The following is a 14986-nucleotide window of genomic DNA, read 5'->3' as shown; positions in this document are numbered from 1 at the left end:
CCTGACAGGGCCCAACAGAACAGACATCTGAGGCACCCCAGAGGTCAGGGCTAGAGAGAAGGTGAGAGATCAGTTATCGTAAGCTCCCCAGGAGACAAATGGGGAAACAGAGGGCCACAGAGTAAATTGTAAGCAGAGCTGGAAAGATTCTCACGGACTCTAGGGCCAAACCTCTGGGCCAAACCAGTAATGAAGAAAGTCCTCAAAGAAGCAGAGGCGTCCTCAAAGGGTCCCAGGATTTGGTCCTTTGCCTGACCAGCTGGGGTCTCTGAAAGGGAAGTGAGGCCAGGGGGGAGTAAGTTATTCTGGGCCTTGTGATGACACATGCCCCCAGAGACTCACGCCTGGCCCTTTGCCATGGGGTTCCTAGGAGGCTTCTGGCTGCCAGCCACAGCACCCTGCCTGCTGAGGCTTGGGGGAGGGGAGAATCACTGCTTCTTAATGGCTTCGTGCCCATAAAACCTCTAGAACTGCCTAGCGCTAACTTTATTTTTGCTGAAAGAACTGCCTTCAGTGTTTCCAGGAGGTTCAAGTTCAGATTCCAGGCTGAACAGAAACCTGAGCATTCCAGACTGAACAGATCCAGAAGTTCAGCCTGGAATGCTCAGGTTTCTGAGCATGGGACTAGATAAAGGAGGAAAGCTATCATCTCCTCAGATGTTCAGAAAAGGGCATCCACCCGGGTTATCTGAGGCGGGCGAGAGTTATGATGCCCTGAGGCAGGCAGGTCAATGAAATGGCCTTTGTGGGCTCAGATTGGCTTTGGAACGTTACCTGACCTCTTATGGGCCGCACAGGAGTTCCGAGAGGCGCTGTAATTGTTGTCCAGAATGCAGTTTCTTCTAGACTTGCCCTGTACCTAACCCCAAACGGGTGTCATACATACTTGAGACATAGACACCTGTGACCCTGCCTCTCATTGCACAGCCAGGAAAACTGAGGTCCAGAAAGGAAAGTGCCTCCCCAGGGTGCCAGAGTGATTCACGATTCTTAACTTTAAAGTGGGGGTTGGAGAATGACCCAGTGACCAAGAGCCCAGAGTCTCATGTCTGAGAAAGTTCCCCAGGCTCATAGCTTTTCTGCTTCCACCAACCGCCTTCACATTTGGCCTAGGTCCTGCCTGGGTTGAATGTTCCCCTCCCTGGGCTCTTTCCACAGCCCCTGTGTGGTCTTGGTTGTCCCCAGTGGCCCCCGGGGAGAGCTGGTGTGTCATTCAGCAGGAGGCAAGAAGGCATGCATGCCAGAGTGCCGGCGGCAGAGTGACGGGTGAGCCGGCAGGCCGGCCGGACACTCCAAGCCTGGGAACTGTAATGTTCAAGGAATTTCAACTGGCATTGCTCTCCACTCCCAGCCAACTGGTTAACGGTGCCGAGTTTGAATCAGTGACCCGCCTCCTGGTCCCTCCTCCTTAGCTAGCCTCTCTCTCCCTCCTTCCTTCCCTCCCTCCCTCCCTACTTCCCTCCTTGGGGCCCTCTGGGAGGCGCCTGAAGAGGAGGCAAGCTGAGCTCAGACCAGGCTGCTCTGTGCGTCTCCCCTCACTGGTGCGCTGGTGCGGCTGATGGAGCACAGGGCCAGGGCTGATTCTCACAGAGGCCCGCATCCTCTCTAGTCTAGTCCCTAGAGAGAAAGAGGCCTGTGCCTGGCAGAACTCTGCTGGACCCTGCCAGCTCCCTGCACCCCACCATGCCTCTGCTGGACGTTTTCTGGGCTTGCTTCAGGAAAGTGAAGGTAAGTGGCTGCCCAGACCCAGCCCGCTCCACTCAGAAGGGCTCAGAGGGGACGGAGGCAGCCAGGGACCACTGTGTGCCAGCTGGAAGGCAGATGGGCTTCTGAGACTACCTTGGAGCTAGAAAGAATTGGATTCAAGTCTTGCTTTTGTCACTTAACCAGCTCTGTAAATGTCTGCTGCTTTCCCATAAAAATAAGTAGGCTAGCTGCCTATCATAAAACTTGCCTCCATTGCTTCCCAGGCCTTGCCACAAAGGCAAGATTCTTAGCCCCTTTGAGCCCCAGTTTCCTCAGCTTTAAAATGAAGACAGTGGTGGTACCAACCTCAATAAGGCGATGAGGTTGGTATTTTTGTTTACATACTAAATGTTTGCAAATAAAAGAGATAATGTGTGTTAAGTTCCTAGCGTGATGCCTTGCATAGAGCATCCATCTGAGTAACAGTAACTATTATTATGATTACTATTACTAGTTTCCATCAACGTATATCAAGCTCTGTGCTAGGCACCATAGGAGTTACATGAAGACAAAAAGGGACACGGCTTCTGTCCTCAAAGAGGGGGTAGGAAAAGTGACAGATCTTTATCAAGCACCTACTATATACTAGATACTATGCTAGATAGTCGGTCAGTAAATATTTGTTGAATGCCTACTATATCCTGGACATGGGGAATACATGAGCACAACAGGACCCACAAGGATGTGCAGGGCATAATTTCTGCTCTCAAGATCCTAGAAATTGATATTTATTTAGTATCTGCTATGTATCGGACAGAGGCACTTTCAGTTCATTAACTGTGGTGGTAATCTTTACCAAAACCCATTGTTTTCCTGTTTTTATAGATGCAGAAGGGACACTGTAAAAGATTAAGGAAGGTCACTCAGATATGCCTGGCAGAGTTGGGATCTGAACTCCTAAGTCCATACCTCTCTTGACACTATGTGGCGTCCCACAGTTTAATTCAGTAGGGAAACTTTTAAATAACTAGCCTGACTGTAAAATAGGACGAAGAGAAGGCTGGGACCCTTGGAGGGAAAAATCACTTCCACCAGAAGGGACTTGGAAAGGTTTCACCGGAGGTCACATTTGGGCTGGGCCTGAGGCTTGAAGGAAGACTTTGTCAGTCCAAAAAGCGGGGAAGGGCATTCCAGGCATGCCTGGCAGAGGGAACTTTGGGAGCAAGAGTCTGGAGGCAGTCAAGTGGTGGTGAGTTGCGGGGGGCTGGTTTCATGGGGTGCCTCAAGTACAGGGTCTGAGGGAAGAGACGCTAGAGAGGGGGGAATGGGGCTGCCTCCCATAGGGTTTGCAATTGATCCATGGGGCTGTGGTCTTTACCTAGTGGGGGTCCTAAATGAGATTCTCACCCATCTGCGGTGAAATGGGAGAAAAGTGGGAATAATGTAGTACAATTTTCAGAAAGCTAAATTAATTCAATTCAAAAGACTATTCTTTATTTGGAGATTATTACGTCTTTCCAATGAGGTGGGGTTCAAGAGTAAGAGACTTTAAAAATATCTGTCCTCAGCAAAATAAAAAGTTTGCAATGCTCTGTTCCCTTATTTATTTATTTAAAAATTGTCTTTCTCATCTATGAAATTCCAAAGTCCAGAGACTGTTGTTTTAGGGGATCAGGGGGATTTCAGTGAAGTAGGGATATAATTCAATGGACGCTTTTAAGAAATACACTGCAGCAGCCTTCCACGCCGGTGTGGAAGGGCCCAAGTGGTGATGCTAAGGCCAGGAAGGTGGCTGCGATGGCAATGAGGCTGGGTGGGGAGGAGAGGATGGGAGATGGATCTAATAAGGACAAGGCAGCAGGGAAGCAAAAGTATCTGTGAGATTTGACACCTGATTGGTACCACTGTCCTCTACTCTGGCTAACCATTCTGGGTGCTTGGCAGGGGTTGGAATCACTTCGCATTCATTACCTCAGTCTCTCAGACTCCCAGAAAACACTCCCTGCCCATGTCAGCCTCTTAGAAATTGTTAGGGCAGGAGAATCCCCCCCCAGAAGGCTTGAAGACCTCTATCCCAGTCCCAGACACTGGCATACACACACACACACACACACACACACACACACATTCTCTCATGCATTTCCACAAACACAGGATGTACACATGTGTATATGTTTATAGTTACACACTCATGTGCATAGACACACCATTCACGTGTGCACACACATGCATATCAGGACAAACCCATGCACATGCACATCCACATGCGGACAGTGCACATCCACTATCATGTAACCTCACGCACGTATGCCTGCATGCACATACAGAGACAGGCACACGTGTACACAAATAGATACCCTCCCATGCACAAGCATGCAGACACACACAGACCTAGGCACATACCCAAAATCATGTAGACATACAAAATCATGCACATGGCACAAAGGTACGTATGCATGCACGCCCACACACAGGGCTGTGGCAGATGTGAATCAACACATGGTTATGTCCCAGGGCTAAGAGGCAGCCTGCCAGACCCACATACATGCTACTTTTCCAATGCTACTGCTTTGAGGTCCCGGTCAGAGAGGCAGCCTTCTGGGCTTATAAGCCCAGTCAAGGACATGGGCTGCTCTGAGCCACCCTCCCTTTCTGAGCCAGGCCCCCTTGTGAGCAGTTGCCTGACTGTGGGAGAGCTGAGTGCAGAGAGGGGCAGGTTGTAGCAGAGTCTGCCATAGCTGAAAGGGATCTTTTAGATCATCTCATTCAACCTTCTTGTGGTCCTAATGGAGAAACCGAGCGCCCTACCATCCCATACCATATGGTGCTCTCCATCAGCTGAAGAGGTGTGAAGGGCAGGGGAAGCAGAGAAACTTAGGTTTGAATTCCACCCCCCGATACACACACACACACGCACAGACAGACAGAAAGACACACACACACACACACACACACACACACACACACACTAGCTGTGTGCCTTTGAGCAAGTCCTCTCTGAGCCTCCGTTTTCTTATCTAAAAAAAATGATACTAATCAGTGCCTGCCTCACAGAGATGCCATGAGGATTTGGGGAGTTTGTGTCTTTAAGGTGCTTGGCATGGAGTAGGTAGGTGGTCAACACATGACTTGCTGGAAGCAGGTTTCCAAATGACACATGGGGGGCATGAGGCAAAGAACAAGGATTATTCTGTATTTGGAAACTCCAGGGTTAAGAGCTCAGGTCTTATCTGCTCCTTAGCCACAACTTCCCTTCAGCACTCTGTGCTCTGGCCCTGCGTGAATCTAGGACCAGAAGCAACCCATTTGGGTGGTGAAAAGTGCTACTTCAGAAGCCAGGGATACTGAGAAGGTAGCAAGATGCCAGGCCAGGGCCCAGGACTGCTTGAGCTGCACTGGGGTTAGGGGCAGCCAAGGCATAAGACCTTTGGATGTGAGATGAACCCAGTATAAATAGTTTCATATGTGTCTGATGTGTCTTCCCCACAGGCCGGCAGGGGCCAGAAAGGTATCAATGGGCTCTTACCACAACTGAGCATGCATATGGGTCCCCACTCCAGCCTCACACTCAAACATGCACACACACAGGACTCCTTCTTTGATGTGTCCTTTTGCTCCCTTCCAGCACTTAGCATGGTGTTAATGCACGTAACAAGTGACCAGAATTTGGATCCTCTCTCATGGAACTCTCTTTGTATCAGGTGGGCATATCTATTCCTGGAGGGCACTGACCTGGAAGGTGGAGAATCTGGCTGGAACTCTATCTAAGCCATGACCTCTAGGTGACTTTGAGAGGGTCAATATTCCCTGCTGTCTTTCAATTGTTTTCTCTTATAACAGATAGTGATACAATATCAGAGATGGAAAGGTCCATAGAGGTCAACTGTTCCTCCCCCTTCCCTCCCTCTAAACTATGGATGAGGCCCAAAGACGGAAAGAGATGTGCCCAAGGTTACAGGTAGGGCAGTCAGGACACAGCCGGGTCCACACATGGTCTATGTAATAGACCATAATCTCCTTCCTTCCTCCGTGGCAAAATCCAAACACAACTTGTCTGCGGTAGAATCTAAGGGCAATACCAGGTGGGACTTTAACACACTTGTCACATATAGCCACACATGGTAATACCCCTGTCTCACTTACCTGCAGAGCTTCTATGGGAGGCAAAGCAAATTATGGACAGAAAAGTCCTTTGTAAACTGGGAAGCCTCAGAGAGTTTAACCATCCAGTCATGGTCCAACAAGGGACACCACACTTTTCCCCAGTCTCTATACTCACATACTTAGTCATGCATATAAGTGCATATGTGCACAAGGGCTCTCCTGATTCACCCAAGGACATATTCTCAAGCCTCCTCTCCTATGAATTCACTGCCACAGTGTGCATGGGACTTGTATGTGGCTGTTCTTATACCTGGCTCCTAGGCGCCTGTTCATATGGGTGTGTACTTTCACACTCCCTCTGCCCGCTCATATTTATGTACATATATACACTCATGTGAGCGCACATACTCATGTGTGCTTCTTCACCCCTGGGGCTCTTTCTGTCCCCAGGCCAACTCACAATTTCCCAGTCTTTGTCCAGAATCAGGCTGGCAGGATATAGGGTGAAAGTGTGATGGTAACTGGGTGATTCAGCAGTTGTACTCCCAGCCTCCAGGATGTCTCTACTTTTCCAGGCCTTGGCCCTTATTGTCTCAAGCAAGACCCATTTTCCACATGCAGAGTGTATTCATTGTGGGAGGGGCAGGAAGGAGTGTAGAGAATTCAGGAGAGCATATGAGTGTATAGAAACTGTTAAATGCATCTGGATGCCATTTCCACATTCCATGTAGGAGTCTTATCACATCTTGCCAAAAGGATGGCTAGACATTGTTGCATACCTCCAGTGATGTAGAGCTCACCACCTCCTCCAAAAGCCTGTTTCTTTTTTTTTTTTAAGATTTATTTATTTATTTGAGAGAAAGAAAAGGGGGGCAGAGGGAGAGAGAGAGAGAGACAGAGTCCCAAGCTGACTCCCCACTGAGCATGGAGCACAACGTGAGGCTTAATCTCACAACTCCGAGATCATGACCTGAGTGAAAACCAAAAGACAGATGCTTAACTAACTGCACCACCCAGGCGCCCCTCAAATAGCCTGTTTTGTCTGAGGACACTGCCTTAACCAGTGTGTGTGTGTGTGTGTGTGTGTGTGTGTGTGTGTGTGTGTAAGTGGTAGGTGTATACTTGTACATCTGAGACTTGTACATATAGTCCCCTCTCAATTACTGGACCCAAAGAAAGGAATTATGACATACTCTCCCAGGTCATGGAAAAACCACTTAGAGAGGAGAGGGCAAGGCCTTAAACCCCATAGAAGGAGTCTTCACCCTCAGGATCTCTCTTCGCAGTTCCACAGCTTAGTCAAATTGAGTGGTGGGTACTGGCTCCTGACACGGGTGAAAAATCCACACTCTGGCTTGTCCCTGTGTGGCTAATTGTAAATTGCCTAGATGCTGGCCTATGTTACATATTTGTGAGGCCCAGGTCAATGGGATGAAGTAAAAGAACAGGTGTGCTAATGTTATTGACACACATGGACTTAAAGAGAGTTGTGAGTTGGTTTCTGGGTGATCTAGAAAGCTTTCTGTGAGGAGTTTCCTGGCTCAGAACAGAAGGCACTTGGTGTGGCAGAAAGAACACTGGACATGGAGTCAGACTGGCTTGCATGTAGTGCCCACCTCTGCCACATCTAAGCTGAGTGGTCTTGGGCAAGCCATCTTTCCTCAGTGGATAAGACTCAGTGGATAAGACTTGGAATTGCCCAGGAAATAATGTATTTACAAGCCCAACACATGGTAGATGCACAATTGGATCAGAATCTGAAGAGATGATCTATGGAGAAAAAGAGGGAGGCTTCTTCAAGGAGGAGTAAGGTTGGAGACAGGAGAAAGAGGAGGCACAGAGAGCCAGGGGACTTGCCCTGGATGTAGAAACTGGGTGTGTACAGTTATGGGAGCAAGAGTCAAAATGAGAAACTTGCACATTTGTGTGTGGGAGTTCAACTTTACTGAGGGTTCTCTTGATGCAGTGAAAAAACCAGGGTCCCTAGAGTAACAAAACATGGAGTCAAGCCCTTCACTCTCTGAGCCACAACTTTCTAGCTGTGTGACTTTGAGAAAAGTACTTCACCCTTTGAGCTTTAGTTTCCTGCTCTGTGAAATGGAGCTAATAATAGTACCCACTTCATAAAGTTGTTATGAGGCTTAACTGAGTTGACATGTATAAAACACCTGGCACCCAGTTAGTGAGTATTAACCATTTTTATTATTTGTACACTGGGGAAAATCATAATTCCTACCTCACAAGGTTGTAGTGAGGAACGCATGAAATAATGACGGCAAGGACTGTTGACATGTTTATTTATTGTTATCTTGAAGAAAATGGGAGGTTTCCTTAAGCTGGGAATAGCCTTGAGGAATTCATTCCTTCAGTCATTACCAAGCAATATTTATTCAGGGCCTACTATGCATCAGGCCCTGAGGGGATAGATAATGGTTAATAAAATAGCTGTGGGTCTTTAACCTCATGGAACTTACTGTCTAGTGGATATAAAATGAGAGTTTTTCATACTCACAATCCCCAAGTGCCCTGTTGGTGGGTATGACTGATTCAGTCCAGAAAATGCCAGGGCATGAAACCGTTTGCTTAACAATTTTAGTCTATCTAGCAACAGTGCATGGCAATTCCCACCTAGTCTTCAAGGCAAAGGCATGGCTAAACTGGAGTCCCCGGTACTTCCTGCAACAGCATAGCCAGAACAATCTTAGAAGTGGGCCCAGCCTGGAGATGGAGATGGGGACCTCCAGAATTTGCCTGATCTGAACTCCTAGCCCTTGTCCCTCTCTCCCAGTTGCCCCATTTCAGCACAATTGGTACTGTTTGATCAAGTCTTCAAGAGATTGGACAGTATTTGTTCTGGGAACTAGGAGAGATGAAGATGGGCACTGGGGAGGTGAGAAGGGGAGTGTCTGACTTATGTCTTGGACACTAATTCCTACTTTACCTTTAGTTTCATTGGCACCAAAAGGAGTGTGAGTGGGGGCTGGTGGGGGGGGTGGAAGACATATCTGACAATATGGCTGGTGAAGGCAGAAGTAACTGGAAAAGGTTGCGGATTGGCAATGCCAGGTTTGTTTTTTTCCCTCCAAAGCACTACAGCAAGTTAAAACTAATATTAATTGCTAACATTTATAGAGCACACATTATGTGGTAGACACTGTTCCATGCCCTTCACATATATTAACTCAGTTTATCATCACAATAACTGCAAGGCTATTATTCCCATCATCCTCATTTTACTGAAACACAGAAAAAAATGTTAGGAAACTTACCCAAGGTCACACAGCCATTATTGGGATTTTAAACCCATGTAATCCAGGTCCAAAGTCCATGTTCTATCCACTATGTTTATATAATCTCTGCTCAGTTTCTCCACCTATAAAATGACTATGTTAGACTGATTTATCTCTGAGAGTCTTTCTAGCTCTGCCACTCTCATCATTTTTCATATATAGTTCTTTGAACTTCCAAGCAAAGTGGAAAAAAAAATCTGCTCCCCAAATGTCAGTGATTTCTACTCAAGGTCCCTGGAGAAGGGGAAGGGAGCTCAGGCGCAGGAGAATGAGCCTGCGCTGGAGGTTGGTCCTCCCAGCAGCCAGTAGGGCCTGAGGACAGCTGGAGGCTTGGCAAGCTCTGGGAGTCAGGGCCTGGCCTGCATTTCCAAGTCACTAGGAACAATAACAGGGAGCAGAGCTTAAGTGGCCTATGCTGGGATGTGGGGTCAGAGGTTTCACAAAGGGGTGGAGGAATGGAGCTCCTTGACCCCCACCTCTCTGGCCCACCCCTGAAGCTGCTGTTGCTGCAACCAGGGACCTTGGAGTCCAGTTCAACTGGCAGTTCCAAGGCTGGGGTTGCCAAGGCTTAGAAGAAAGGAAGCCCTGAACTTGGGGAATGGGGTTTGAGGTCCTGGAAATTGGTGTGGGCTGACTTTCCCTGGACTTTCCTCTGCCTGGGGCTGCGTCACCCTTGGACCTTGGGAGAAGAATATGGTATAATGATATAATCCAGTAGCTGCTGGAAATAGGACACCAATCTGCTAGCCCAGGGTCAGCCTCTACTTCCCCTCTCTGAGCCCCAGTTTCCTCATGTACAACATGGGGAGAATATTCTCTACTTCATAATTGATTGCAACGATGACATATATGAAAGGGCCTGCCACAGAGTAGGTGCTCAGTAAATCTGAGTTAAATTTGAAGATAGTTGATTGGTTGCTCTAGGTGATCCTGGGCCCATGGTTTGTGCTCTGAGTTTCCTCATCTGAAAAATAAGGTTTACCTGCCTGAGGAGAGCCTGGACTTGGGAACATCCTCTGGAAGTAAAAAGACAGTAGGAAACCTGGTGTTACTACCCTGAGGCTCAGGAAGTGGGCTGTTTAGGTGATTCCCCTCTTTTCTCCCCACCCCTTCTCCCACCCCTTGTTGAACTAGTTGCAGAGTCTGGAAAAGAGGCTTTGCTCCACCCTGGAACCACTGTGTCTCTCCCCTTCAGTCTTTCCCTGCACTCACCCCATCCAAGGCCCCTCTCCTGGAAGGACTCTCAAGCTCTGGGCAGGAAGGAGGGTCCCTGTTGGCTGGTGGGAAAGTCAAGACTTAGGGATATGACATTCCTGAGATTATCCAGAGAACCCCTGGGGGTTGCAGCTGCTCACTCTCCTCCCTGGCTCGAGCTCTCTCGCCTGCTGTGGAGGCAGAAGGACAGTAAGGAAGGACAGAAGGCTGGGGGAGAGAGGCCCAAAGGCAAAGGGCTGGGCCTGGAACAACCCTGCTGGCCAGGTGAGAAATGGGGAGTGAGAGACGAGGAAATGAGACCCTTCCACAACGGGCAGGAAGGAACTAAGGTGAAAAGAGTTCAAGGCAGCAGGACTTTGTCATGGGAGGAGTTATAAAATGATATGTAGTTCAGCATTCCTGAGGCTACAGGTCAGGCACTCTTTTGGGGGGGGGGGTTGGTGAGTAGATATGAGACCACCATAGTCCTGGTGGCTAGGAAAGGACAGTCAGGCTTTCTGGGGCCACACTCCTAGCTAGCATGGGACAGCTTGTACCTTCAGAGAGGGGACAAAGGAAGTAGACCCTCTGGGGATTCCTCACAAGGCTGTCCCAGACTCTGTGTTCTACAAAGACCTTCTAGAAATCATGTCTTCCATTGCCCTTTCCCAGCTGGGGTTGTCCCTTACCCTCCTCCCTGTGATGGGAGGATGAGAATTGTCAAGGACTCTCTTATCATTATAGGCAACAAAGAATTGGAGGACCAGCAAAGAATTGGTCAAAGTCACATGGTCAGGCCCAGAATGCCTGTGTGGGTGAGTCTTACTCTAAATCAGGTCTCCTTTCTCCTTTCCAGGAAAAAGACTGGCATTCCTCAGGGCTGTAGCACCCCCTCCCAGCAGACATCACACCCTGAACATGACACACATGTTCCCAGGCCTCCGGGATGGGGTTTAAAAGTGGCATCATGACACCAATGCTCCAATTTAGGACCTGGTGACAGGATGATTCCAGACTCAGCCCGCACAATGCCCTTCATTATCCAGATGTCTCCATACTGGACTGTGAGCTCCTCTAAGGACCCAGCCTGTGTCTTATCCACATGTGTCCAGCCCCACACAGCCCCTATTCTAGGCCTAGCCTAGAGGAAGTTGGCTGAGTGTATAGGACATACATGTATACTCATGCACATACTAGTGGCTGGACCCACTGCACCCCATCCCAGCAGAGAAACCCTAAGATGCAGAGAAATAAGCTCTTGAGGAATCAGAAAAGCCTGTTTCCCACAGTGGCCACAGTCTGTGTTGGCAAAACCCCAGCTGGGGCTCCACGTGGAGGTGGTGAGGGCCCACTCTGGAGGCTGGGGGGGTCAGGCTGTGAATAAGGCTCTGTGTGTCCTAGCTGATAGGGCTGGGGGAGGCTGGAATGCGAAGAACGTGCTCTCATGACTGGCCTCAGGCTTGGGCCTGTGGCACAGGGCTGGCCAGGGGATGAGGGGGAGCAGAGAAACCAGGCAAAGAAAGTTTGAAAAGTCTCCAGGCTTGCCCTCAGATAGCAGGGCAAGGGCTGGTCATAGCACTTGCAGGCCCAACAGAGAGGTTCCTGGAGAGAGTGAGGTCCATCCTGGCCACTTACTGCTGAGGACCCCTCAGGTTTGGACAAGGTCTGCCTTTGCAGCTTGCCTCCAAAACCACCCCGCTTAGACCTCCCACCTTCTCACCCAGCAACCAGGTTTCTGCTCCCATCCCCTTTTTAGCTTGTGTTCTCTCTTTTTCACACTTTCAACATGATTCCCTGTTTCTCTCAAAAACTCCTGATTTGTCTTTTTATGCTGGCCACTCTATTGCCCACTAGACTGCAAGATCCTCAAGGGCAGGGACCATACCTGCTTCTGTGTGACTTTGCTTCTGTAGGTCTACCACATTGCCTTCTGGACAGCTCTGAACAGATTCTCCACAGACCCCTCAAATCCAACAAGTTCAAAACTGTGATTCATTACAAAAAGAAGACTCTCTTTCCCTCTACCCCCAACCATGCCGGTTCCTCCGTTCCTGACCTCAGTTAATAGCCCTGTTATCCACCCAGTTGCATAGGCCAGAAACTTTGGATTCATCCTCACATAAATAGTTCATATATTGGTCCTTTCCTTTTCTGTCCCAAAGACCACTGCTCCAATCTGCTCTGGCCTCTCCGTCTCTAGTTTTGTCTAACCTCCTCCAGTCCCATTCCCAATCTATTTTTTCACTCAACAGGTAAAATAACATTTTGAAATATAAATCTGACTACAGTACCCTTCTCTTTAAGCCCCTTCAATGGCTCCCCACTGGGCTCTGGATAAAGTTCAAGTTCCTTCACATGACCTACAAGGTCCATAACCTGGTCCCTACCCCTGTTCCAGACTCATTTCTTACTCTGCTCTCCAGCCAGACTACACACTTCCACAAACCACATGCTTTTATACCTCCTTGCCCCTTTCTATGCTCTTCTTTCTACCTGCCGTGCTCTTTGCCCTCTTGTCTTCCTCATGAACAACTTTAAGACCTGTTCTAAATGCTGCTTCCTTCATGAAGGCCCTCGTGACAATGCATCCACAGTACCAGCAACCAATTACTCCATTTGCTCAGATCCACAAGGTTTTATACTTTCCAATAGCACTTACATGGAATTGTGATGATATGTGCATGTGGCTTCCCCTCCCACCCACTTGGCTGTGAATTACTCAAGGGCAGGGAATGTGCCTGATTTGTCTGAATCCCTGAATACCTAGCACAGGGCTGGCCCTGAAGAAACTTGTAGGGAGTGAATGAATGAATGAATGAATGATGGGAACACTGTCACCGCTAATCCTGGTCTCTTCCAGAGTGGCTGTCTCTGTAACTGCTAGACTCCTGGGTTCAGAACAGCCCCAAGTGTGAGGAATATGTTCTGCAACAGGAAACAAAAAGAGCCTCCACTCTACAGCAGAACTCTCTGATATAGAAGTTTATGCCTCACCTTTCCCTGTAAGGTTCTCAGCTACTAAGATCAGGGTCCAAAGCAGAGTGGAACTCATAGCCTTGGCCCAGTTCAGGTTATTCTGGACCCCAGGGAGAAAAGAATAGGATACAATAAAACTGGAAGCTCCATAGGCCTAAAGTATAAACTTGGGTCTGATATTTACTAGCTGTGTGACCTTGGGTAAGTCATTTCACTTCTCTGGACCCCATTTTCCTCATGTGCTACATGAGGATAAAAAACCTACCATGTGGAATGTGTGTGACGAACAAGGTCACTTATTTGTAAACTGTAAATTCCGTGTAAAATTAAAGCCTAATTAGCTCTTGATCTATCTTTAATCTGTTGCACCCATGATGGGTTGGGGGATAGGGTGGGAGAAGAGGGAATTTAATGTGAATAGAACAGGACTGCAGAGTTACAGTCTTTTCCACCCATCAGTTCATCTCCTAATTTCCCAGAATGGTCACATTTAGGACCTCACAGGGGACTACTTCCTCCTTCTCTCCCACTCCCTTATCCTTTTCTTTTACTCCCCTTCTGTCCACCACTGAGAATTATATTGACTTGTTAATCATAGGTCCCTTTGTAGCTTGTAGGGGAATACCATATCTGTCCCTCTTGGTTGGTCTTTCTCCTCTTTTTACACCTATCTCATTCTATAATTTGCCATCTCTCTCATACTAGCATCCCTCAAGGTTCTTGTCAATGAACCCTTAGGGGAACACCTCCCACCCCTCCTGTCTTCTGTGGCCAGTTGTGGGTTGAAGGTTCACCAGGTTGTCTTATGGTCTACCAGGGTGGAGCTGAACTTTAGCCATTTTAAAGTGATCTAGGGCTGAGACTAATCTCCTAAGACTAGAAATCACTGTAGTCAAGTGTCTGCACCTGGTGTGGCAATCATTGTTCAGGGGATAAGAGAGATGACAAATACTATGACAACTCCTTTCCCCATAAGCTTTTGATTGGCTGCATAAGAGAAACCCTTCTTTCGAAGTAACATCTCAACATTGCTTTCCTGAACTACTGCAAAAGCCTCCTAAAAGGTCTCCCTGCTTTCAGTCTAGCTCCGCAATGCATTTCCCACACAGCAGCCAGAGAATGATCTTTTTAAAGTGAAAATCAGATACTGTCATTCTCCTCTACACCCTCCAATGGCTTCCTAATGTAATTTAAATCAAAGCCCCAATTATTCCCCTGGCCCTCAAAAGCCCTTGCTTCTCTCTTCAACCTTTGTCTGGAATATTCTGCACCCAGATTGTCACATTACTGGCTCTGTCTTATCATGCAGGCCTCTGGTTCAAAGTTCAGGTCCTCTGTATAATAATAAAGGGGACAATTCGACAAGAAGATATAACAACTGTAAATATTTATGCACCCATCATAGGACCACCAAATACATAAAACAGTTAAAAACAAACATAAAGGAACTTATCAACAATAATACAGTAATAGTAGGGGACTTGAACACCCCACTTACATCAATGGACAGATCATCTAAACAGAAAATCAACAAGGAAACAATGGCTTTGAATGACACACTGGAACAGATGGATTTGACAGATATATTCAGAACATTCCATCATAAAACAGCAAAACACATATTCTTTTCAAGTGCACATGGATCATTCTCCAGAATAGATCACATATTAGTCCACAAAACAATCATCAATAATGTCAAGAAGATCAAAGTCATACCATGCATTTTTTTCTGATCA

General features: G+C 47.8%; 1 protein-coding gene across 1 annotated transcript in view; it reads left to right on the top strand.

Annotated features, from left to right (window-relative positions):
• The first annotated feature begins 1485 nt into the window (after positions 1-1485).
• The window catches only part of STARD8 (StAR related lipid transfer domain containing 8), a 79064-nt gene continuing 65563 nt past the window's right edge, over positions 1486-14986 (top strand). Inside the window, exon 1 of the mRNA XM_078065047.1 lies at positions 1486-1728. Coding sequence (XP_077921173.1) covers positions 1684-1728 — 45 coding nt within the window. The 5' untranslated portion in view covers positions 1486-1683. The remainder of the gene's footprint in view (positions 1729-14986) is intronic.

The sequence above is a fragment of the Halichoerus grypus genome, chromosome X, assembly GCF_964656455.1.
Source record: "Halichoerus grypus chromosome X, mHalGry1.hap1.1, whole genome shotgun sequence".
NCBI classification, from domain to species: Eukaryota; Metazoa; Chordata; class Mammalia; order Carnivora; family Phocidae; genus Halichoerus; species Halichoerus grypus.
The sequence above is the reverse complement of the archived record's forward strand: the minus strand, read 5'-3'. Positions and strand labels throughout refer to the sequence as shown.